We start from the raw sequence: 24,494 nt of genomic DNA, 5'->3' as shown, positions 1-24,494 counted from the left end.
GATAAATTATCCCATACCAAATCACAATAGTCAAAAGATGGCTGGATAAGGGAATTATAAATAGTTATAAGAGTATCATCATTAACGAATTGCCTTATTTGTCTCAAGCCCCCGATTGCAGATGAGACCTTTTTTGCCACATGGTTAATATGAGTGGACCATGATAAACGATCATCAATATAAACACCAAGAGATTTAGCAGAGTAGACACGTTTTATACTTGTATCACCTAACCTGATCTCAGGAGAATAGCCAAGGTTGGCAAGATTGTAATTAGAGCCAATAATTAAAAATTCTGTTTTAGTGGTGTTTAAACTCAGTTTGTTTGCTAAGAGCCACTGTCTAATATTTTCCAAATCATGATTTGTACCATTCTGTAATTCAAAATAATTTTTACCAGAAATGGTTAAATTAGTGTCATCTGCAAACATTCTTGGGGTTGAGAAATTTAAGCAATTGGGTAAATCATTGATGTATAATAAAAACAACAGAGGGCCAAGGATAGATCCTTGAGGAACACCACAAGGGATATCTGAGAACTCTGATAGACAGCCATTTAAGTAGCATTTTTGCTTGCGATTAGAAAGATATGAATGAAACCATTGATGTGCTGTTCCAGAGATACCATACATCTCTAATTTGGCAAGCAAAATGCTGTGGTCAACTGTGTCAAATGCCTTGGCTAAATCAAGAAAGACAACAGAGTTTAAGAGACTATTGTCAATATTGAAGAACCATTCATTAGTAGCATCTAATAACGAAGTAAGAGTAGAATACAGGGAACGAAACCCAGACTGGCAATTTGATAAAAGGGAATTTACCTTAAGGTAGTCATATAGCTGATTATAGATGATTCTTTCAAAAAGCTTAGCAATAACAGAAATGACCGATATACGTCTATAATTGTTGAGATCATCAGTGTTATCTTTCTTATGTATTGGGGAGACTTTGGCATACTTCCACTGATCAGGGAAGATACCACTCGTTATAGAAGCATTGAAAATTAAGCATAAAGAATGCGATATTACAGGAGCAGCCTCCTTTAATAATTTACTTGTTATGCCATCTAATCCAGTTGCCTTGGCAACATCTAATTTGTTTATTAGGTCGAAAACGCACTTAGCATAACGAACTGACAACCCAAGTTATACAGAATAATCTAGTACGAGGTCATTATGCTGCCCTCAGATAACATGAATTCTGTAAGGACCTCACCAATCAAGTAAGACATAATAATATAGCAGAAGGTTATTGTGATTCCCTCAGATAAAATGAGTTCAATATGAAACTCACCCACCCAAATAAGACAGAATAATCTAGCATGAGATCAAGATGCTGCACTCAGATAACATGAGTTCCATAAGGAACTCACTACCAAAGTAAAACAGAATAATACCCTAGCACGAGTTTAACCCTCGGACGTACAAGCAAACTCACACCCCCACCATCGTACAGTGGAGTTTTCATTCTATTAAGGCACAGCAATATTATTTTACACTGAGTAGAAAGCCCTTAGCTTACTCTACAAGATGGCATATTTTTGGTTTGCTCTGACGTCATAACAGCCGCAATCTTGGATCCGCCATCTTGGATTTCACTATTTTCTTAGAAAGTCAGAAAATAACAAAATTTGATGTAAAATCATGCCAGAATGCTTATGGAATGTAAAAATAAACAAATCTTACAATTCTGTTTAAAAAAAAAAACTGGAAAAAATAAAGAAAAATCTTAAAATTGAAACGTCAAATATCATGGACACATGATTGACACTATCACAATTTCTGCAAGGGATGTATGAACAGCTACTGAAAATCTCAGCATTGTTGAGTAAATCCCCTTTTCAAAATTTCGAAAAAGCCTTATGGGTTTTTTTTCCGAGGGTTAATATGCTGACCTCAGATAACATCACTTCCATAAGGAACTGACCACCCAAGTAACACAGAATAATCTTGTACGAGGTAAAAAAAAAGCCAAAATATTAACCGTAAAAGCCACCACCTCTTTGAGAGCCCATATTTTAGAGAGAAAATCACTTAAAACAGCTGGGGAGGAAAGTCGACGCTTTATGCTATGAATGCGTTTGCTTTCGCTCAAACACTGAGTAGTGGATTCCTGAGAAAATCTTTCAGCTGAAAGATATAAGGAATGATATAAGGAATGTATTACATAGATCAATTAATTATTTTTAGCAACCCAAGAGGAAACGCATATAAATTTCTTTGTACTTCGAATTCTGGGTACGATTAAAAGTTAACGCAAAGACAATTACAAATTTAATTAAAAGCTTATAGTTCCAAAAAGGTGTTTTATACAGCTGTCTAGATCTATGCATGAACCGGAATGAGGAAGACCAGATACGGCAAAAACACAACGCTAGCCAAATACTTGATTGTTATTAGACTCATTTTTCTTTAACTGTTTTTTAAGATCAGAGGTAAAATGTCCATGACTGTCTGACTACTTCCTGATACAGATATCTCATTGCTCTTTCTTTTTTTATAAAATTTTTTGGTATCTCTTTATCTTATCACTGTTATAATATTGAAATTATTACGCTTCCCCTCCGTTTTCGTTACAAAATAACTTCCTAACCATATGCCTTACACTATCTCTAATTTCCTTTATCCTCCAATAGTAAAGCAAGGGGTTTACAAATGACGAAGAAAACACAACGGTCGCGCAAGCATTGAAGGCCGCAATGGACGATTTTCCGTAGTCTTGTAAAACAAGGAAGACTAGCATGCAAAAGAAATAAGGAGCGTAACATAATACAAAAACTGCAAGAATATACAAAATTGTGAAGATAGACTTTTTGTACTTTTCCATATTAATAGCGTTTCCATTCGTTTGCACTTGAAACTGATGGTGACGTATTATTCGAAAAACTTTAAAGTAAGAAAAAACCATTAAGACAACACCTACGGCTCCCGCTAACAAGTAGAGAGCAGTCAATACATTTGAGATTTCTTTCCTTCCGACCCAATATATGCGAGCCCCTACACTGAAAAAAAGGAAAACTGCAACCGTGATATAATGAATAACAACTCGACGCACGGTGAGGAAAGATCTTCGGCTCATATGCAGCCATCTCTCTACAGCAACCATCGTTAATACGACAAATGTTAAGGAAGAAAAATAAAGTGCAACGCTTTCTGTGACTACTCCAGCAATGCAGCACATCTTTACGTTCCCAGTTAAGTCAGCCAATCGGTACATTACATAAAACGGTTGACTAAGTAACCCAGTGCAGAAGTCTGTGAAGGCCAAACCAGCAAGAAGAACATAAGATGGAGTCCTCAGATCCGGGTTCCTCCAAATTGCCGCCATAATCAAAGCATTTCCTACCACCGCCATCGGTGCTAGAAGTGAGGCGACGACACAGGATGTAAGAGTTACCTGAAAGTAAACTGATGTGCTTTTACTGGCGTTAAAAACAGGTAGAAACGAACACCAGCTGTCCTGCAATGGAGAGGAATTTAAGGACATCGCTTTAATACAGTGAAGCGTTTTTAGCAGCTTCTTACGGGATAAACTGAACTGAACACAGCTTCTCAAAATGAACTTTGTCGTAAAAGTACAAATACTTTCTTGATGACTTGAGTAAAAAAATACAAGGACATCTGCTTTCTGATCCAAAGAGGATGAACTCCTCAATCTGTCAGAATAGTTCTATTGAAGTGTATTTAATTTACAATCGGTCAATTGTATCCCAGCTTTATTCTGCACACTGCAGCGGAAGTACATTTGCAGAATGAACAGAACTGAAACGAAAACATTGTGAAATAAATCTTTTTAGGTATACATTTGTTTATAATTATATAATCGCCGGTAGCTTTTGTACGATAAGGCTGTGACCTTCCGTTGCTTCGATAAACCATGCATTTTCATTAAACAGATGTCCTAATTATTACCGTGAATAAACTTGTTTATCTAGAACACAACGAAATTAAAATTGTTAGTTATTAAAAACTTTCGTGACATCTTCAACGGCAAAAACCAACAAGGTCCGTCTTCTAAATTTTAAAATAGTAAAGTTTGAATTTCATCAAAATCTGCAAAGAAAATGATAATGATTATAGTTCTTCGTAAAAGCAATACGGCGTGTTTAGCAGCTAGTGTAAAGCCAGCGAAAAGGTTGCCGTTTTTGAGGAAAATGTTATGTTAATTGGAAATATCCCCAAATAAGCAAACCTTCTCGAAATTGTTACGATTCTTCCTCTTTTTCGTAATAGCATAATATACTGTTACTGGCACGGGTAGTTTCTTACAATGTAATTTTCTTCTTTTCCAGCAGTAAATCAAGGAATTAAAAAAAGACGAAGAACACCAAAAAAAACGAAAAAAATACCACAGCCGTGGAGGAAGATGAAGGCCGCCAAGGGTGATATTCCATTATGTTGTATAGCACTTGAATACCACGCAAAAAATGAACATAGTTCAAAAAGAGGTCAATATTCTTGAAAACTCGAATAATACATGAAGTAAATTAAAAATATCAATGTAACCTGGCAACAACATTGGACGAAATTCACCAAATGCGGTAATTAAATAAGTTCGCCTTTTCAGATTCACAAAGACCCATGACCCCTGTCATTTTTATACGCAAAAATTCCCAGAGATTGTGCTTGGAAATTAAATTAAACGGTACGATCCAAGCAGAACATTCACGGAAAGAGCGGACCAGCTCTACAGGTGGACTACTTTCATCGGCCTGGCCGAAATAAACCGTTTCGTTTTGACAAACCAGTTCGCTGTCTTACTTCGGTTCAGTGGCGAGATTTTGACCGATGCAGAGTACTAGAGAAAGGAATGTACAATGAAAAAGACAGTCTCGCTTGGTTGGCCCAGAAAAATGTCGTTTCATGATACATCAGTTGGTTCGACTCGACTAGTCCTTCTGTGAAACTAGAAACCACCCTAGGTCGGGTTTGTCTACTCAGGAAAGGCAGAGTGTGCGGAGATGTTTTCCTTCGCCGATGGTTAAACCCGATTAATAGGTTCCTTTTCACAAAATCCCGGCATGGATTGAATGTTCACACTGTCTATCAAACAAGAAAAATGAGCACAAGTAGCAAAAGGAATGGAAAGATGCAATACAAGTCGAGGTACTCGGTCTGTGTGAGGTCAGACAGGGTTGCCTATTTTCACCTCCCCGATCAGCTGTTATATTGGGATTACACTTTACCGACAACATTTTGCACATAGACTTGAGAATGTCAATAGCCAAATTGCGCGAATGAAAACCACTGCACAGCGGGTGGGCCTTAAGACCAATCCTGGCAAAACGGTGATGTGGTCAGTGCCATCATACGACTGGAACCATCCAACAAGAAGTCTTTCGTCTAGACCAGGCAGACATTATGATGTTCAAGAGTTTGCTTATCTCGGTAACGTGATAAGTACGACGCCAGGAAAGAAAGCCAAGCAAGTGTTTTCTGTAGTAAGTCCAATATGATGAAGCAAAGACCCTTGCGGAGCAAAAGCAGTTTTACTGAAGTGAACTCAGCGTCGTGGAGAGTGCGGCGGCCTTGACAAAGAAGTACATAGGTTTCTTATTCCTCGATTAAGACATTTGACCTTTTGAAACGTCAGTATGTCGAGTGAACCGTTTGCTGTTAAAAAAGTTACCGGAGCTCAACTGAAGAACATATTAACGTCACTGATAACATATAACATTTTGGGGCAGTTTCATTCATTTAAGCTACATAACATTAAGGCATTTATTTAAGTTATCTACTTTAAATATTTTACATTCATTTGTTTCTCAAAGTTCGAGGGTGTCTAAGCTCATGGGAGGATTTATATAAGCTGGTGTTATAACTCCTCTTAACCATCTCGTTTCGTTCAAAGCAAAGCAATACTGAGCAAGAAAACAAACATCTGCTATCTGTTTTCGTACATCAAATAAATGTTAATTCTGATAAGATAGTGATTTGAAATGGCTTTTGCAAAGATAAATAATTGATTTCGAAGTCCAAGCGCCAAACGCAAGTCAATATCTTTGTCACTTCAAGGGATGAACTACTACTTTAATTAAAAGCTGCATGTTATGATAATTAAAATAAAGGGACAAACAACTCATTGTATCAATTAGTTTAGAGATGTATTGCAGTTCTTTAAAAAGGAAATAAAAATTTAAAAAGAATCATTGGTCTTCTCATATGTACACGTATTGCACTAACCAAAGTCCTGACGTCCACATATTACTATATAAAAGTTTTTATAAGGTTTCTACTCACTAATTTCCAAATTTGATTTCTCTTTGAGATCATCAGTTGCTTAGTTTTCTGACTCACGTTGCACTGATACTTTGCGTTGCACTGACTCACGTTGCACTGATACTTTGAGGAGAAATTAGATGGTCGTTATTCTCCAGCTCTCTTACAAATGATACAATACTAAAATTATTGATTCGTCCAGGTTTCTTTACAACACAAGTTCCCTAAAACACTTCTAACACCATCTCTAATTTCCTTTATCCTCAAAAAGTAAAGAACGGGATTGCAAACCGATGAAGAAAACACCACGACACCGCAAACATTGAAGACTGCTGACCATGATTCATTCCCGAAACTGTCCATAATGCTAAAGGCAACACACATAGGGCACGTAACTCAGTAAAAATATTACAAGAATATACAAAATCGTGAATACAGATTTCTTGTATTTTACGATGTCAATGGTATTTTGATTCGTTTGCACTTGACTTTGATGTTCACGTATGATTTGAAAGACTTTCAAATAGGCGAAGACAGTAAGAACAAAACCAAGTGTTATCCCCACCAAGAAAATAATTATGACTGGTCTGAAGTTTCTATTCGTATAATACCAGCCATACATGTGTAAGGCGACAAGAAGAATCAGCAAAACTACAAAGGTAATATAAAGAATAACGGCTCGACGCACTGTAAGAAGAGATCTTCGGCTCATATGCAGCCATCTTTCTACACTTATTATTGTCATGACGATGACTGTTAGGGAGGAAAAAGAGTATCCAATGCTTTGTGTGATAACACCAGTGATGCAGAACATCTTTCTATTTCCTGCTAATTCTCCCAATTTGTACACAACATAAAATGGTTGACTTAGTAAGCCGGTGCAAAAGTCTGTAAAAGCCAAACCGGCAAGAAGAACATTAGATGGAGTCGTGAGAGACGGTTCCCTCCAAATTGCCGCCATAATCAAAGCGTTTCCCACCACTGCCATCGGTGCTAGAAGTGAGGTAACAACACAGGATGTAAGAGTTACCTGATAGTAAACTGAGCTGCTTTTACTGGCGTTTGAAATAATTAGAAAGGAGCACCAGCTTTCCGGCAAACGAGAGGAATTAAGGTCATTGCTTAGTGTCCAATCGCGAACTGCATCCGTCAAGCGAGATGTTAAGGAGATGTACCAAATTTTGGCATTTCAATAAGTAAGTTATTTCCAAGATTTGGACTTATTTGCTTATTCCCACTTTTTAGGGGCCACTGAGTTAACAAAAACATGCCATATTTAATTCTAAATTCCGAGTTTGTGTATTTTAACGTTGGTGTGAGTCCGGCATATGCTTAAAGAACTGAGGAAATAACCGATAACGCAGGGCACCATTTCATTTTTGAACTGAGGATCATTTGAACATCAAAACTAACAATGGTACACCTTGGGGGAGGGTTTTATCTATAAAATCGGCCAAATTTCAAGTTATTTGTTTCAGTGAGCTCGTTTAATTATTTCGCATCCACCTGTTTCACTGTGGAGGGCTGACAACAAAAGAAAATAAATCTATGGTCTTTTGTCGGTAGTTCTCGATAATTCTCCCCTTTTTTGATTGAAATCAATGACAAGAAAAGAAGCAGCTATTTTAATTAAAAGGTACATGCTACAAAAATGGGACATTGTAAAGGCCTCTCATCAGGCACAGTAATGTATTTGAAATTAACGCGAGTCGAAGAAAAAATTACTTCCCAATAAAGGAAATTAACGCGAAAGAGAGGGTAACATTTCAAAATGAAGGAAATTAACGCGACGTACACAAAGAAAAACACTTGTTGAGACAACATGAACAAGTTTATTTCAACACTAGGTGTATAATTATCCGAGTCGGAAACAATGTTCGTGATACTTAACCCAAACGTATGAGATCGGACAAGCGAAGGAATCTGACCGCTTCGAGCGTCCACCCTGATGAAAGAATAATTTTCCTAGGAGATAAGAACGTCTGGACTGTATCGAGAAATTGGGCCAAAATAATGGAAATTAAGGTCGCGGAACTGATTAACTCTCTACTTAATTAATGGCGCGGAAATTAATGTTTACAAAAATTAACGCGACTTAAATTAACGCGAATTTTTGAAATTCGCGTTAATTTCATGAGGCGTTAAGTTTCTATAATAAGGTAAACCAAATCGAAGAACATAAATGCGTTTTGCGCAGGTTGTTCAGGTTGGATATTTTTGCATTTTGGAGAAATAAACAAATTTGAAAGTGCATTTACTTTTAAGTAGTAATTTCTCTGGCCCCATTGATAACGCCGGTAATGCAGAAAATCTCTTTATTTCCAGCTAATCTCGACAAGTAGTACATAACAAAAAATGGGTGAGTTAGTAACCCAGTTTTAAAAGGCCGTGAAGGCCAAATCAGTAAGAAGAACATAAGATGGAGTCCTGAGAGACGGGATCCTTCAAATTGCCGCCATAATGAAAGCATTTCACGCCACTGCCATCGGTGTAAGAAGTAAGGTGTCAACACGGGCGGTTGGATTTGATATTAAGGTAAGGGGCTTATACTGTCATTTGAAAAACTTTTAAGCATGATTCCCAAATAGTTACAAAGACTGTCTGACGAGTGCCTCTGTGCTTTTCTTTTGAGCTTGCCGACCAAATCAGCTATTTACCCTAGAGTGTCCAAAATGAGCAATTCGCTACCAGTGTACACTTTAACAAAAATGTTTTTCTTGAGATTAAATTCGTGTCGTTAAGTTACCGAAGAAATTGTTTACAAGATGCGTTTTCTGTATTCTACATTTTACCAATAAACCTGACAGCTGTTTTCCCCTTGCTATTGATTTAAACCGATAGAAAAAAGCGAATGGTCAAGAATTGCTTTGGAAGAAAATTACAAATTAATTTTCCTTCCAGTTTAAATCTGTTGCAGAAACAAATAAGTGCAAAATAAAGGTGCCTACAGAAAAAATACCGTGATATTACATTAATTAATTTAATAAAAACGTTCCCCCTAGGTGTTTTGTGCCGTTAACTTGTGAGGTCTGTATCCCTTGTTACCTTTTCAACACAGCAACCAATTCAGTGGGCATAATGACCCACGCCGAATTAATAATACGCCAATAAGGAATTAAATGTTAGGATTGTGTTCAGGAAAGAGTGGGATTGAGAAAACCGGCAAAGATAACTGACGAAATCGCCAAAAAAGAGCCAACAGTCAGCGCAAATTCTTTGCCGTGAAGCTCTTCCAAACTTCACAAAGAGAAATGGCCTTAAATTCCTCTCGTTTACAGGACAGCTGGTGTTTGTTCTTACCTTTTTCTAGCGCAAGCAAAAGCACCTCAGTTAACTATCAGGTGACTGTTTCAGCCTGTGTTGTCACCTCACTTCTAGCACCGATGACGGTGGTGGGAAATGCTTTAATCATGGCGGCAATTTGGAGAAACCCGTCTCTCAGGACTCCATCTTATGTTCTTCTTGCTGGTTTGGCCTTCACAGACTTTTGCACTGGATTACTGAGTCAACCATTTTTTGTTATGTACCAATGGGCGAGATTAGCTCTGAACAGAAAGATGTACTGCTTTGCTGGTGTTATCACACAGAGCGCTGGATACTACTTTTCCTCTCTAACAGTCATCGTCATGACAATAATAGCTGTAGAAAGATGGCTGCATATGAGCCGAAGATCTCTTCTTACAGTGCATCGAGTCGTTATTATTTATATCACGTTTGTAGTTTTGCTTATTGCGTTTTTCGCTGGTCACATGTACAACTGGTATTATACGAATAATTTCTTCAGTGCATTTATTGTTATTTTCATAATAGCTGCAGGACTTTGTTTTTTCATCACTTTCTTTGCTTATTTAAAAGTTTTTAAAATAATACGTGAACATCAAAATCAAGTGCAAACGAATCAAAATGCCATCGATATCGAAAAATACAAAAAATCTGTATTCACAATTCTGTATATTCTTGCAATATTTTTACTGAGTTACGTTCCCTACGTGTGTTGCTTTTTGGTAATTAGCATTATTATGGATGATTTCAAAACCGAAACATATTCAACAGCCATGAATGCTTGCGCGGCCATTGTGTTTTCATCATCGTTTGTGAATCCATTGCTTTACTATCGTAGGGTAAAGGAAATTAGAGACAGTGTAAGAAGTACCGTAAGGAACTTGATTTGGAAAAAAAACGGAGAGGAATCATAATGTTAATATTGTAACACCGTTACAACATTGTTACACTGTAAGAAGCTGTAATACTTCAAACAAAAGAACAGTAGTTGAGGAATGATTTAACGCGGTAAGGTGAAAATAAAAAGATGTTCTGCGTAGCTGGTGTTATCATACAATTTAAATACTACTTTTCCTCTCTAACAGTCATCCTCATGACAATTATAGCTGTAGAAAGATGGCTACATATGAGCCGAAGATCTCCTCTCACAGTGCGTCGGGTTGTTTTTATTTAAGTCACGTTTTGCTTGTCATATGTACACCTGGTATTATACGAAAATATTCTTTGGTGCATTTATTTTCATTTTCATTGTAGGGGCAGCAATTTGCGGGGTTTTTTGTCACTTTCTTCGCTTATTTCAAACTTTTTAAAATCATAGGCGAACATCAAAGTCAAGTGCAAAAAATCAAAACGCCATTGACATCAAAAAATACAAAAATTCTGTGTTCGCAATTCTATATCTTCTTGCAATATATTTTTATAAATAGCATTATGGACGAATTTGGAACTAAATCATCAGCCATGAACGTTTGCGCGGCCATTCCGTGGTCTTCATCTTTTTTTTAATCCCTTGTTTTACTATTGGAGGATAAAGGAAATTTAATATTGTAACACTTGTTCAGAAACCTTGTAATTAACTTTAACGAAGTAATCAGTGGAGGCCAGGCTTTTTCTCTAGCGCAACGAGAAATACGATTATTTTATCGTATGACACTGCTAGATGAGTGAGGGTCGTTTGACCTGTATCAAAATTAGCCGGATTTAATCAATCTTATTTAGCTTCTCTGCACAAGTCACTTTCCAGTTGTCTAAAACAACTTGGTTTTAAAAGCAGTACTGATTTTAAAACCAATATTGGAAGTTGGTTTGGAATGTAAAGCATTTTTAGGGAAGCCATTAAACCAAAAAAAATCATTAATTTCACTTTTTTCCGATATGCAATAATTTACATCTCCAGTTGGGCAAAGCTCGAAGCCAAAGTTCTTAAAATTAGCTTCATATAGGCCCATGAGAAGAGACCTCGTTACAATAGCATTTAGCATGCAGCTTTTAGTAAAACAAAAAGTGATTCCTGAAGAGTTATAATGGTTTTTGTTCGTTTGTCCTCATGGGCTTTCAAACCAATTTAACTGTTTAGCTTCGAGTGTGAGTAAATTTTTTACTTCCAATGTGGGTTTTTTTCAATAGCAATTTCCTCATCAGAAGCAATTTCTGTTTGAAAGTGAGCAAACGATTTTTTAACAATAATCCGCGTTGTCATAAGTTATTCGACAGTTCGAAACCTGACGGCTGTAATTTCTTTGCTATTTAATGGCACCGAAAAAGAAGAGAATTGCATTGTTTGTTTAGATTTCCTTTGGCAGAAAATTTGAAAGTTAGCTAAGAACCCCTTTCATCGGAGAATCAATTTAATGCGAAATAATTAAAAGAGCTCGCTAAAACAAACACAATGAGATAAAGATGATGTAACGAGTAAAGCTCTCCCAAGGCGTTTCGAGCCATTTGTGATGTTTGTGGGATTTTTAGTTAAGCTAGGTTACATTTTCAACACGAAACAGTTCAGTTGGCATACAGACCCACACCGAGTTAAAATTACACAGACTTTTAGAAATTAAATGTCACAAGACAACGTTCAGAGAATTATAAGGGAAGAATAGGCATAACGGAATGACCAAGGATCATAGGAGTGAAAAACCAAAAAATTACTGTTCACGTACTTTGCATAGAAGCTGTTCGAGATTACCGGAGAGCTGGTGCTCGTTTCTGTTTTTTCCAAACGTCAGTAGAAACACCTCAGTTTACTATCAGGAAACTCTTACAACCTGTGTTGTAACATCACTTCTAGCACCGATGGCAGTGTTATATAGAAACCTGGTAATTACTTGAAGTCCGGTTTTGGCTGACGCAATGAACAATGGAACAATTTTTATAATATTCCATTTCTCAGCACTAATTTTAATGATACTGTCAGAGAAGTAAAGATCGTTTTACGTGTTTTAAAAAATATCTAACTCTTATTTAGCTTTCTTGTACAGGACACTTCGTCTCAAAATAATTTCGATTTTAAAGACATTGTTGCAAGATGGTTTGGAATATAAAGCGTTTTTACGCCATCCATGAAATTAATAAATCCGGTTATTTTACCCTTTTTATCGATGTACAAGTAATTTCCATCTCAAGCAAAGCTCAAAGCTATACAAGCTCATGCAGCAACACTGTTATTATACCCGATTTTTATATCATACAGCTCATATTTAAACAAGAAGTGATTCCTGAAAAGGTAAAATCGTTTTTGATGTTTGTTTTTCACAGGGGCTTCACAGGGGCTTCCAAACCAACTTAACTGGTAAACATATAGAGTCCCGGGGGAGGACTCGACATAATCTCGGGTAGGGTGGTGCGGTCCGGCCTCCCAAACCCTGACCCTGTTTAAGACACGAACCTCTGATTTTCCTACCCTGTTTAAGACAGAAAATATAGACGGCAAACTGATCCTGACGGCTAAAGCGGTCAAAAATAAACAAAGTGGATAAAAATAAAAAACTAGAATATATTGAAAAAACTTTGCCCTATATTTCGGTTTGCAAAACAAACCTTCCTCAGGGGCTGGGCGAAGAATAAAAAAATGAGAAAAGTAAAAGGATCGTTACAAATAGAAACATTTTAAATAAAATACTAAAGAATGATTGGTTCTAACAAGTGTCAATGACGTGTTTCGTCACGTCTGTTAATTCCCAGAGGATGTAAATTTTTTAAGACAGAATGCCAATTTTTGATGCCCCGTCTAAGACATAATCAAGTACCTCACTGGCTTTGTTGTAATCGTGAATTAAGCTAAGTATCAATGCCGAGATTAACGTAAGTCAGCAATACAGAAAAGTTTGTGAAAATTTGGTTTGTGGCTAAGTTTGTATAAATTTACACCTCTGCAGGCATATAAGTCTATTATGTTTGACATTGGTCTATGGAAAGATACCCCGTTTAAGACAAAAAGGGGTGAAATCACCCGCTCAAGGCAAAAAAGCCTGGAAACCATACCCTATCGGGCCGCACGTCCCCGTTAAGCCCTTATAAGATATCACCCCCCCCCACCCCCCGGTATAGAGTATCCAAAAAGAGATCAGCCAGTGTGCTCCGTGCCCACAGCAATTTTCTCAACAGGATCAATCCCTCTTGTCAAGTATACAACTGGTATTATACGAGATGTATCTTTGGTGCATTTGTTGTCATTTTCATTTTAGGGGCAGCATCTTGTATTTTTATCACCTTCTTCGCTTATTTTAAAGTTTTCAAGTCATACGTAAACATCAAAGTCAAGTGCAAACAAATCAAAACGCCATTGACATTGAGAAATATCAAAAGACTGTATTTACAATTCTGTATACTCTTGAAATATTTTTTGTGATTTACCTTCCCTTCGTGTGTTGCCTTTTGATAGTTATCATAATGGACGAATTCTGAACTAAATCATCGACAGCGGCCTTCAATGCTTGCATGGTTGTTGTGTTTTCTTCATCATTTGTGAATCCCTTGCTTTACTATTGGAGGATAAAGGAAATTATAGAGAGTGTAAGAAGTATCGCAAGAACTTGTATTGTACAGAAAACGGAGAGGAATCAGAAGAATTTCAATGTTGTTACACTTGTAAGATACTTTAAAAGACAAACAGTGGTCGAATTAAAAACGATAACCATCAAATTTCTTTCAAAATATCAGTACAATATGAAACGGACAGTTATGAGAATTTATCAACTGACCGCAGAGAAATTGAGTTTAGAAAAAAATAGAAAATTTGTGATAAACGTTTACGAAGTAATCTGTGGTAGCGCCAGGTGTTTTGGCTACCGCAATGAGAAATAAAATGATTCTTTTAATATTCCGTTACTTAGTAATTGTTATTACACCAGTTAGCTGAATGAAGACCGTAATTTTGATTTCAAAGGCATTGTCAGAAGATGGTTTGAAATAAAGCGACAGTCATAAATTTCCTGCTACAAAGTAAAAAGATTGATTTCGTTAATTTCAGAAATGCTAGAATTTCCTTCATGAGTAAAGCTTATAGCACCAGATTTCATTTCAACTTTCCACCAGGTCATGCAGAGAGACCTTTAAAATACCCAATGCTCATAACATGTAGCTTTTAATTAAAATTGAGTCATTTCTGTAAGATTAAAGAGATTTCGTTGATCTTTGTTTTTCCCTACGGACTTCCAAACCAATTTAACTGTTTAGCCGAGAGTGTGCAAAATGAGCAATTTTCTACCACGGTGCTTTTTTCATTATCAATTATTTCATCAGAATCAATTTGTTTAAAAGTGAGCAAACAAATTTTTAACAAAAATCCGAAACCTGACAGCTGTATCCTCTTTGCTAATGATTTGCATCGCAAAAATAGAAGATTTGTAAAGAGTTCATGTGCATGTGTCGGGAAAGAGCCCCTTCGACTATAGAAACAATTCTCTCTCCCAGTTTCTCAGTTTCCCCTCTTTTCCCCTCTTTTCTTCTTTTCCGCGCATCGCTCCACTGACCGAGAGCCTGGCACAGCCTTTACTAGCTCATGCAGATAGAACCTTATAAAACCCAATGTTCATAGCGTGTAGCTTTTAATTATAATATGAGTCATCCCTAGAAGGTTTAAACATTTAATACTCTTGGTTGTTTTTACCGAGTTTCATCGAAAAAAAGAACATTTTGCCTTGAAAAGAGTCAAAAGCAACTTTTTCCGTTTACCCATTTAATTTACCCGGCTTTAAGAAACAATCCAATTTTAAAATGAATGCAAAAACAAATAGGGTTATGTCGTTAGGCAAATTTAATCAATACAATTGAACTCCCCCAAGTTGTTTTGTGTTATTTGTGACCTTTGCATAATTCAACCTGATTAAATTCTCAAACCAAACACTTCAGCTGGCAAACTGATCCACGCCGAAAAAGGCACAGACACGTACTTTCCAGAATTTAATATCACAAGACAGTGCTTACTCAATTGCCAAGGAAGAATATCAATCAGCAAGGACCATAGAAAACTGGAAAAGCCAAAATTCACTGTTAACGTCCCTTTCAGTGAAGCTGTTCCAGGTTTCAGAGTAACTTTCGGCAATGCCCTTCAATTCCTCTCGCTTAGAGGATAGCTGGTGTTTATTTCTGGCTTTATCAAACGACAGTAAAAGCACCTCAATTTACTATCAGGTATCTCTAACAGCCTGTATTGTCACTTCACTTCTAGCACCGATGGCAGTGGCGGGAAATGCTTTGATTATGGCAACAATTTGGAGGAACCCGTCTCTCAGAACTCCATCTTATGTTCTTCTTGCTGGTTTGGCCTTCACAGACTTTTGCACTGGCTTACTTACTCAACCGTTTTTTGTTATTTACCAATTGGCGAGATACGCTGGAAACAGAAAGATGTTTTGCATTGCTGGTGTTATCACACAAAGCGCTGGATACTACTTTTCCTCTCTAACAGCCATCGTCATGACAATAATAGCTGTAGAAAGATGGCTGCATATGAGCCGAAGATCTCTACTTACAGTCCGTCGAATCGTTATTATTTATATTACGTTTGCAGTTTTACTTGTTGCGTTTTTCGCTTCTCACATGTACAATTGGTATCATACGAATAAATTCTTTAGTGCATTTATTGTTATTTTCGTTTTGGGGGCAGCACTTTGTTTTTTTGTCACTATCTTTGCTTATTTGAAAGTTTTCCGAGTCATACGTCACCATCAAAGTCAAGTGCAAACAAATCGAGAAGACATTGACGTTAAAAAATACAAAAGGTCTGTATTCACAATTTTGTATATTCTTGCAATATTTTTACTGAGTTACGTTCCCTACATATGCTGCCTTTTGGTAATTGGCATTATGGACGAATTCGGCAGTAAATCATCGACAGCGGCTTTAAATGCTTGCTTGGCAGTTGTGTTTTCTTCATCGTTTTTGAATCCCTTGCTTTACTATAGCAGGATAAAAGAAATTAGAGATAGTGTAAGAAATATCGTAAGGAAATTCGGATGTAACTCAAATCATAGTTACAACCATAATAATTAAACTATGGTACCACTTGTTAAATACTTCAAAGAACAGTGGTTAAAGAATGATCACCGTCAAATTTTTACTGAAAACAACAGTACAACGTGAGTCACGAAGTCATGAGAATTTAGCAGCTGATCGCAAAGGGAAATTTCATTGTAGAATAAAACAAACCTTGTAATTGCCTTTTGCAAAGTAACCAGTGGAAGCCAGGTTCTCGAGCTACCGCAAAGAAAAATACAACGATTATTTCAATATTTCATTTCTTACTTATTATACTGTTAGTTAAATGAAGATCGTTTGACTTGTAGTAATTTGCCGGACTTGATTAGTTTTATTTTGTTTTCCTGTGAAAGTTAAGAAAATTTGATTTCAAAGGCATTGTCACAACATGGTTTGTAATAAAGCGTTTTCACAACAGCCATACAATTTCCTGCTAAAATTATAATAAATTGATTTAATTATTCTTCGAAATGCTAGAATTCCCTTTATGAGCAAAGCTCATAACACTAGAAGTTTTATCTAACTTTCTATCTTCTAATGCAGAGGGACCCTTGCAAAACCCAATTTTAATAAAATATGAGTCATTTGTCTGTCCCTGTGGACTTCCAAACCAATTTAACTTTTTAGCCAATAGTGTCCAAAATTTCTGCCAGTTTGATTTTTTTGAATGGCATAATTATTTCTCATCAGAAACAATCATTTAAAAAAGTGAGCAAACCAATTTTTAACAAGGACCCTTGTCGTTACTCTACAAATAAAAAATTGACAGGTGTTTTTCCTTGCTATTGATTTGCACGAAAAATACAAGAATTGTTAAGAGTTTTTTTTTTTTTTTTTTTTTTTTTTTTTTTTTTTTTTTTTTTTTTTGTTTTTTTAAAAAAAAAAAAAAAAAAAATGTTAAAAATTTACAAAAAAGGGATTTTATATAAAAATAAGCAAGCCACTGTGTTCCGCACCGGGAAAGGCGCCCGACCAAAAAAAATAAGTGGCAATTGATTTTGTTAAGAGTTTCTATGGCACGAAATTGCAAACTTATTTTACCCTGAGTTTAGAACCCCTTGGAAAACCAAGTGAAGGCGAAGTGATTAAAAGAGTTCAATGAAATAAATACATTGATATTAGGCGGACTGAATGAAGAAAACTCGCCCAAGGTGTTTTGTCTTACTTGTTATGCGTCTATGATTTTTAGCTCAGCCTTTTTAATCTTCCAACCCCGAGCAGCTTAGTTGGCCTACTCATGGATGCTGAATTCAAAATAAACGAATTCGGAATTAAATATTACGTTTGAATTCACTGAATGGCCAAGAGTAAGTGTGAATAAAGATATCAGCAAAGAAAACGAAATCACCAAAAAGAGCAGGAGCTTCAGCCGCCTCCTCTGCAGTGAAACTGTTCGAAATGTCGTAATGGCCGTCAATTCCTCTTGTTAACCAGACGGCTGGTGTTTGTTTATACCCATTTATAACACCAGGATTTAAGAAATTGTATTTAGCTTCCCTTTAAAGCGTCACTTTGGCTCAAAACAAATTTGATTTTTAAGGCAATATTGAACGACGGTTTGGAAAGTAAAGCGTTTTTGGGGCAGCCATGAAACATATAAATCCAGTTTATTCACTCCTTCTCCGAAATGCAAAAAGTTTATTTCGAACCAACAGCTTGATATAAATTTATACCCGCTCATGCAGAGACATCGTTATAATACCCGATTTTAAAACCATACAGCTTTTTAGACTATTTAGCAGTTATTCGTTTGTCCCCATGGGCTATAAAACCAATTAAACTGTTAAGTCGAGAGAGTTCAAAATGAGTTTTTTCCCTACCAGTGTGGTTTATTTCAATAGCAATATTTTCGTCAGAAGCAATTTCTGTTTGAAAGTGTGCAAAGAAAATTTTAATAAAAATCTTGGTTGTCTCAAGTAATTCTACAGTTAGAAACCCGACAGCTGTAATTTCTTTACTTTTGAATTGCGCAGAAAAAGAAAAAATAAATAAATTGTATGTTAGGGGTTGCTATAGCAGAAAATTACAAAGTTAGCCAAGAAACCCTTTCATTGGAAAAACAATCGAACGCAAAATAATCGAATCGAAAGAGCTACTAAAACAAATAAAAGGAGTTTTTTGGTGATATAACTATAAAGCTCCTCCGAATTGTTTCGAGCTATTTGTGATGTTTGTATGGTTTTTAGTTTAGCTACGTTACCTTTTCAACACCACATGTACGGTTTAGTTGGCATACAGAGCCACGCCTAATTAAACATACACACACTTTCAGTGTTCATAGACTTGTCTTGGAGGAAGGAGGAATAAGAAAATTAGCAGGAATCATAAACAAGAGTAAAAGCCAAAAATCACTGCGCACGTCCTTTTCCGTGGAGCTGTCCGTAGTTTCAGGGTAACTCTTGGAAATGGTCGTCAATTCCTCTCGCCTACCGGACAGCTGGTGTTTGCTTCTATTTACTCACAGTTCCTTAGTTTACTTTTAGGAAACCCTTACAACGTGTGTTGTCACCTTACTTATAGCACCGATGGCAGTGGCGGGTAACGTAACCATTATGGTAGCAATTTGGAGGAACCTGTCTCTAATGACTCCATCTTATGTTCTTCTTGCTGGTTTGGCCTTCACAGACTTTTGCACCGGGTTACTTAGTCAACCAGTTTTTGTTATGTACCACTTAGCGGGATTGGCTGGGAACAGAAAGATGTTCTGCATTGCTGGTGTTATCACGGAAAATGTGGGATACTATTTCTCCACACTGACATGTATGGTCATGACAATAATAGCTGTAGAAAGATGGCTGCATATGAGCCGAAGAACTCCTGTTACAGTGCGTCGAGTCGTTATAATTTATATCACGTTTGTAGTTTTGCTAATTGCGTTTTACACTTTTCGCATGTACAATTGGTATTATACGAATGACTACTTCGGTGTATTTATGGTTATTTTAGTTCTGGGGAAAGCCTTTTGTTTCCTTGTCACCGTCTTCGCTTACTTCAAAGTTTTTCGAATCATACGTGAACATCAAAGTCAAGTGCAAACAAATCAAAACGCCATTGACATCCAAAAATACAAAAAAATCTGTATTCGCAATTCTGTATATTCTTGCTTTATTTTTACTGAGTTACGTTCCCTTCGTGCGTTGCCTTTTGGTGATCAGCATTATGGACAAATGCGGAACTGACTTGGCGGTAGGAACCCAGACTGTTTGTGCGGTCGTTGTTTTTTCTTCATCTTTTTTCAATCCCTTGCTTTATTATTGGAGGATAAAGGAAATAAGAGACAGTGTAAGGCCAATGCTTAAAAAGTTATGCTGTAAAGAAAATCGGGAGTAATCATAAGAATTGCAATATTGTTACATTTGAAAGATACTTTTCTAAACAAACAGCTGCTGTGGTTCGGGAATTATTACCATTAATTTCTCCTGAAAATATAAGTGCAACGGGAATCAAACAGTCACGAGAATTAAGCAACAATTCACAAATATTTTGCATTTAGAGAAACTAACTAGAACCATTGTTATTACCTTTTTCGAAGTAATCATTGGAAGCCAGGGTTTCTGGCTACCACAGTGGTACATGCAAGGGCGTGAAGGGCCTTCTGTTTTAACTTGTCAAGCGCAAATGAAAAGTTACCCGTTGAAGAGTTTATTGTTCCAAAATAAGTGTAGTTTTGAGCAATTTCGATGGCTTCATTGTGTATATGAAAGCTATACCCTTTTTAGGATTGATACTTAACATCCATAAATTGCAATAACAATTTTGCAATCCTGTTTTAGATTTGACATATGAAAGTGAATTTGCGCCGTTTGGTTGGACAAAGGGATCAGATAAAAAATTTTCCCAAAGAAAATAGTGTTATTAATAAAAAGAGGTTATATATTTAATCAGTAACAGACTTAAGATACCACAGTGTTGTACCCTTCTTGCATATCGAAAGGGTCGTGATTAAATTTTTTCAATTTTTTTGGGAACATGTAGAGTTTAAGTACAAACTCTTTATTAAATTGTAAAAGCAACTTCCGAAATTGATTTGTAATAGCTTTAAAAAGTGACCATAATAATGATAATGATATGATGATGATGATGATGATAATTTTGATAACAATAATGAAGCGTAAGATGAATAAAGATCGTTTGATCTGTAATCAAACTAGTGCCGATGGCAAAGAAAGTCTTGGATACTACCTTTCTTCCCTAACAGTCATTGCCATGACAATTATCGCTGTAGAAAGATGGCTGCATATGAGCCGAAGATCTCTTCCTACAGTTCGTCGAGTCATTATTATTTATATCACTTTTGTAGTTTTACAAACTGCGGTTTTTGCTTGTTATATGTACATATGGTATTATATTAATGAATTCTTGGGTGTATATATAGCGTTACTTTTAGTTTATGCGCAGCAATTTGTTTTGTTATTACTGTTGTCGCTTATTTTAAAGTTTTTCAAATCATACGTCACCACCAAAACCAAGTACAAACAAATCAAAATGCCATTGACATCGAAAAATACAGAAAATCTGTATTCACAATTTTGCATATTCTTGTAATATTTTTGTTGAGTTACGTTCCCTACTTGTGTTGACTTTTGGTATTTAGCATTATGGACAAGTTCGGAACTAAATTATCGTCAGCGGCCATGAATGTTTGCGCGACCGTACTTTTTTCTTCGTCTTTTGTGAATCCCTTGCTTTACTATTGGAGGATAAAGGAAATTAGAGACAGTATAAGAAGCATCATAAGGAATTTATGTCGTAAAGAAAATGTACAGGAATCTTAATATTTTTAATATTGTAAGGTTTGTTCAGTTCAAAACAAACAGTTGTTTAGAAATTATGACCATCAAGAGAGTAGAGCGTCATTCACACAATTTGGTAACTGTTCGGAAATAGAAATTTTATTTAGCACTAAAAGAAACGTATAAGTAGCGATTTTGTAAAACACTTTAATTGCCGTCTTATCATTCAAAGATCAGACATCTGCCAATGCAGTTAGACGGCAATTATGCGATCTAAGTCACAAGATCAACGTCACCGTGCAACCAGTTTTCGTCAGCAAAAAACTGGAACAAGACAAGGAACTCAAGCAGGCGATTGTCAATCATCATGCGGATTATGTCGGGTACACAGCGCGAATCCTACACAAACGCATTGCTGAACACAAATCATCGGCGATTCGAAAGCGTTTCAAAGAAGCTCATTGCGATGTGAACCTCCTAAAGGAAAACCAATTTCGTGTCCTGAAAAAATGCCGAGGAAAATTTGATTGCCTCTTTTACGAGATGCTATTCATAAAGAAACTTCGACCAAATTTGAATACACAGACTGACTCCATACATGCTAAACTCTTTGTTTGACACACTGAACATTTTTCCTTTTTACTTTTCTTCACAAACTTTTATTAATTAATTCCTATTGACTATTTTTAGTATTTATATCTTATTATCGCATATTTTCTTGACTTGATAATGACGTTGAGTCAACGTGGAAACGTCGTCGTCTTTTAAAAATATTTAAACGGAGTTCGTTATGTTTTTATCGAATATCTTATTGCAAATAAAAGAAACCTTGTAATTAACTTTCATGAAGTAATCAGTAGAAACCAAGCTTTTTCGTCAGCGCAATGAAAATTACGATTCTTTTATATTTTATTACCTACTTCAGTCTTGTATGATACTGCTAGATGAGTGAGGGTCGTTTGTCTTGTAAAGAAAAAATAGCCTGATTTAATCAATTTTAGCTTCCTTCCACACAATTTGTGTCAATATACAAATACTTTTTTTATTTTATTAGACTTTAAAAAGCAATATCGAAAAAAGTTTTGAATGTAAAGCGTTTTTATGGCAGCCATTATTTCACTCATTTTCAGTAATAGTTATTTCACACTATTTCTCCGAAATGAAAAAAAAAATCCAAGTCTATTTGAGCAAAGCTCAGAACAAAAGTTCTGCAATTTAGCTTTATACTCATGCAGAGACACCGATAGAACAATTTATATAACTAATCGATTTTATAGCATGCAGCTTTTAGTGAAAAAAGGAAGTGATTCCTGAAGAGTAACAACGGTTTTTTGTTCGTTTGTCCCCATGGGCTTCCAAACCAATTAAACTGTTTTCTACCAATGTTTTTTTTTTCTATAGCAGTTTTCACATCAAAAGCAACTTCTGTTTGAAAGCGAGCAAACAATTTTTAACAAACATCCGCGTTGTTATAAGTTATTCTAAAGTTTCAAACTTAACTGCTGTAATTTCTTTGCTATTGAATAGCACCGAAAAAGAAAGAAATTACATTGTTTGTTTAGGTTTCCGATAGCAGAAAATTAGAAAGTAAGCTAAGAACTCCTTTCATTGAAGAAACAATTTAACGCGAAATAATTAAACGAGCTAGCTAAAACAAACACAATGAGATAAAGTTGATATAACGAGTAAAGCTCTCCCAAGGTGTTTCGAGCTATTTGTGATGTTTATATGATTTTTACTTTAGCTAGGTTACATTTTAAACACGAAACAGTTCAGTTGGCATACAGACCCACTCCGAATTGAAAGTACACAGACTTTTAGAAATTAAATGGTCCCAAGAAAGCGTTGAGAGAATTGTAAGGGAAGAAAAGGCATAACGAAATTAGCAAGGACCATAAGAGTGAAAAAGCAAAAACTTACTGTTCACCCGTATTTTGTATAGAAGCTGTTCGAGATTTGAGAGAAGCTCTGGGCTATGGCTATCAATTCATCTCGTTTACCCGAGAGATGGTGCTCGTTTCTATTTTTTCCAAACGTCAGTAAAAGCACCTCAGTTTACTATCAAGTAACACTTACAGCCTGTGCTGTCACATCACTACTAGCACCGATGGCAGTGGCGGGAAATGCTTTGATTATGGCGGCAATTTGGAAGAACTCGTCTCTCAGGACTCCATCTTATGTTCTTCTTGCTGGTTTGGCCTTCACAGACTTTTGTACTGGGTTACTTAGTCAACCATTTTTTGTTATGAACAAGTTGGCGGAATTATCAGGAAACAGAAAGATGTTCTGCATCGGTGTTGTTATCACAGAAAGTGCTGCTTACTACTTTTCTTCTCTAACGGTCATCGTCATGACAATAATAGCTGTAGAAAGATGGCTGCATATGAGCCGAAGATCTTTTCTTACGGTGCGACGAGTTTTTATTATTTATATCACATTTGTAGTTTTTCTTATTGCGTTTTTCGCTTGTCACGTGTACAACTGGTATTATAAGAGCCAAATCTTTGGTGCATTTCTTGTCTCTTTTATTTTAGGGGCAGCACTTTGTTTTGTTCTAATTGTCTTCGCTTATTTCAAAGTTTTTAAAATTATACGTGAACATCAAAGTCAAGTGCAAGCAAATCAAAACGCCATTGGCATCGAAAAATACAAAAAATCCGTTTTCACTATTCTGTATATTCTTGCAATATTTCTACTGAGTTACCTTCCCTACGTGTGTTGCCTTTTGGCATTAAGCATTATGGAAAAATTTGGAACTAAATTATCGACAGCGGCCTTAAATGCTTGCACGGCCGTTGTGTTTTCATCTTCTATTATGAATCCCTTACTTTACTATTGGAGGATAAAGGAAATCAGAGATAGTGTAAGAAGTATCGTAAGGAAGTTATGCTGCAAAGAAATCGTGGAGAATTCGTAACAATTTTAATATTGCAACACTTGTGAGATACTTAAAAGATTAAACAGTGGTCGAGGAATGATGATCATCAGATTTCAGTTTAAAATATAAATACAACGGGAATGAAACAGCCATAAGACTTAAGCTTAACAAGTAAACAAAACAAAAAACAGAAATAGAAATTGTATTTAGAAACACTATTGTAAACCATTGTAAGTGTTTCTAGTTACCAAAATAAGAAATACAACGATTGTGTTAATATTTAATTACCTACTAAACACTGTTATACGAAGAAAATCGTTTGACCCGTTATAACAAAAATATTTTTGCCAGTTGCAATTAAATTTTTTTTTTTTTTTTGCTGTATAAGTCACTTTTTATCCCAACAGA

At 36.0% G+C, this 24,494-nt stretch overlaps 3 protein-coding genes across 3 annotated transcripts; all 3 read left to right on the top strand.

The window, feature by feature from the left end:
• Positions 1 to 9,469: 9,469 nt before the first annotated feature.
• LOC144657863 (uncharacterized) lies at positions 9,470 to 10,414 on the top strand. The gene has a single exon (XM_078518225.1). The coding sequence runs from the start codon at positions 9,470 to 9,472 to the stop codon at positions 10,412 to 10,414; it is 945 nt and encodes a 314-aa protein (XP_078374351.1).
• Positions 10,415 to 15,277: 4,863 nt separating this feature from the next.
• Positions 15,278 to 16,812, top strand: LOC144655923 (putative G-protein coupled receptor 45). Its single transcript, XM_078516110.1, has one exon. It carries the CDS (start codon positions 15,540 to 15,542, stop codon positions 16,488 to 16,490), a length of 951 nt encoding a protein of 316 aa, XP_078372236.1. The 5' UTR covers positions 15,278 to 15,539; the 3' UTR covers positions 16,491 to 16,812.
• A 6,371-nt stretch (positions 16,813 to 23,183) lies between these two features.
• On the top strand, positions 23,184 to 24,368 carry LOC144657069 (putative G-protein coupled receptor 63). The gene has a single exon (XM_078517362.1). The coding sequence runs from the start codon at positions 23,184 to 23,186 to the stop codon at positions 24,123 to 24,125; it is 942 nt and encodes a 313-aa protein (XP_078373488.1). The 3' UTR covers positions 24,126 to 24,368.
• The last annotated feature ends 126 nt before the right edge of the window (positions 24,369 to 24,494 follow it).

Source organism: Oculina patagonica, chromosome 6 (assembly GCF_052425735.1).
Source record: "Oculina patagonica isolate OP01 chromosome 6, crgOcupat, whole genome shotgun sequence".
Classification (NCBI taxonomy): Eukaryota; Metazoa; Cnidaria; class Anthozoa; order Scleractinia; family Oculinidae; genus Oculina; species Oculina patagonica.
The sequence above is the reverse complement of the archived record's forward strand: the minus strand, read 5'-3'. Positions and strand labels throughout refer to the sequence as shown.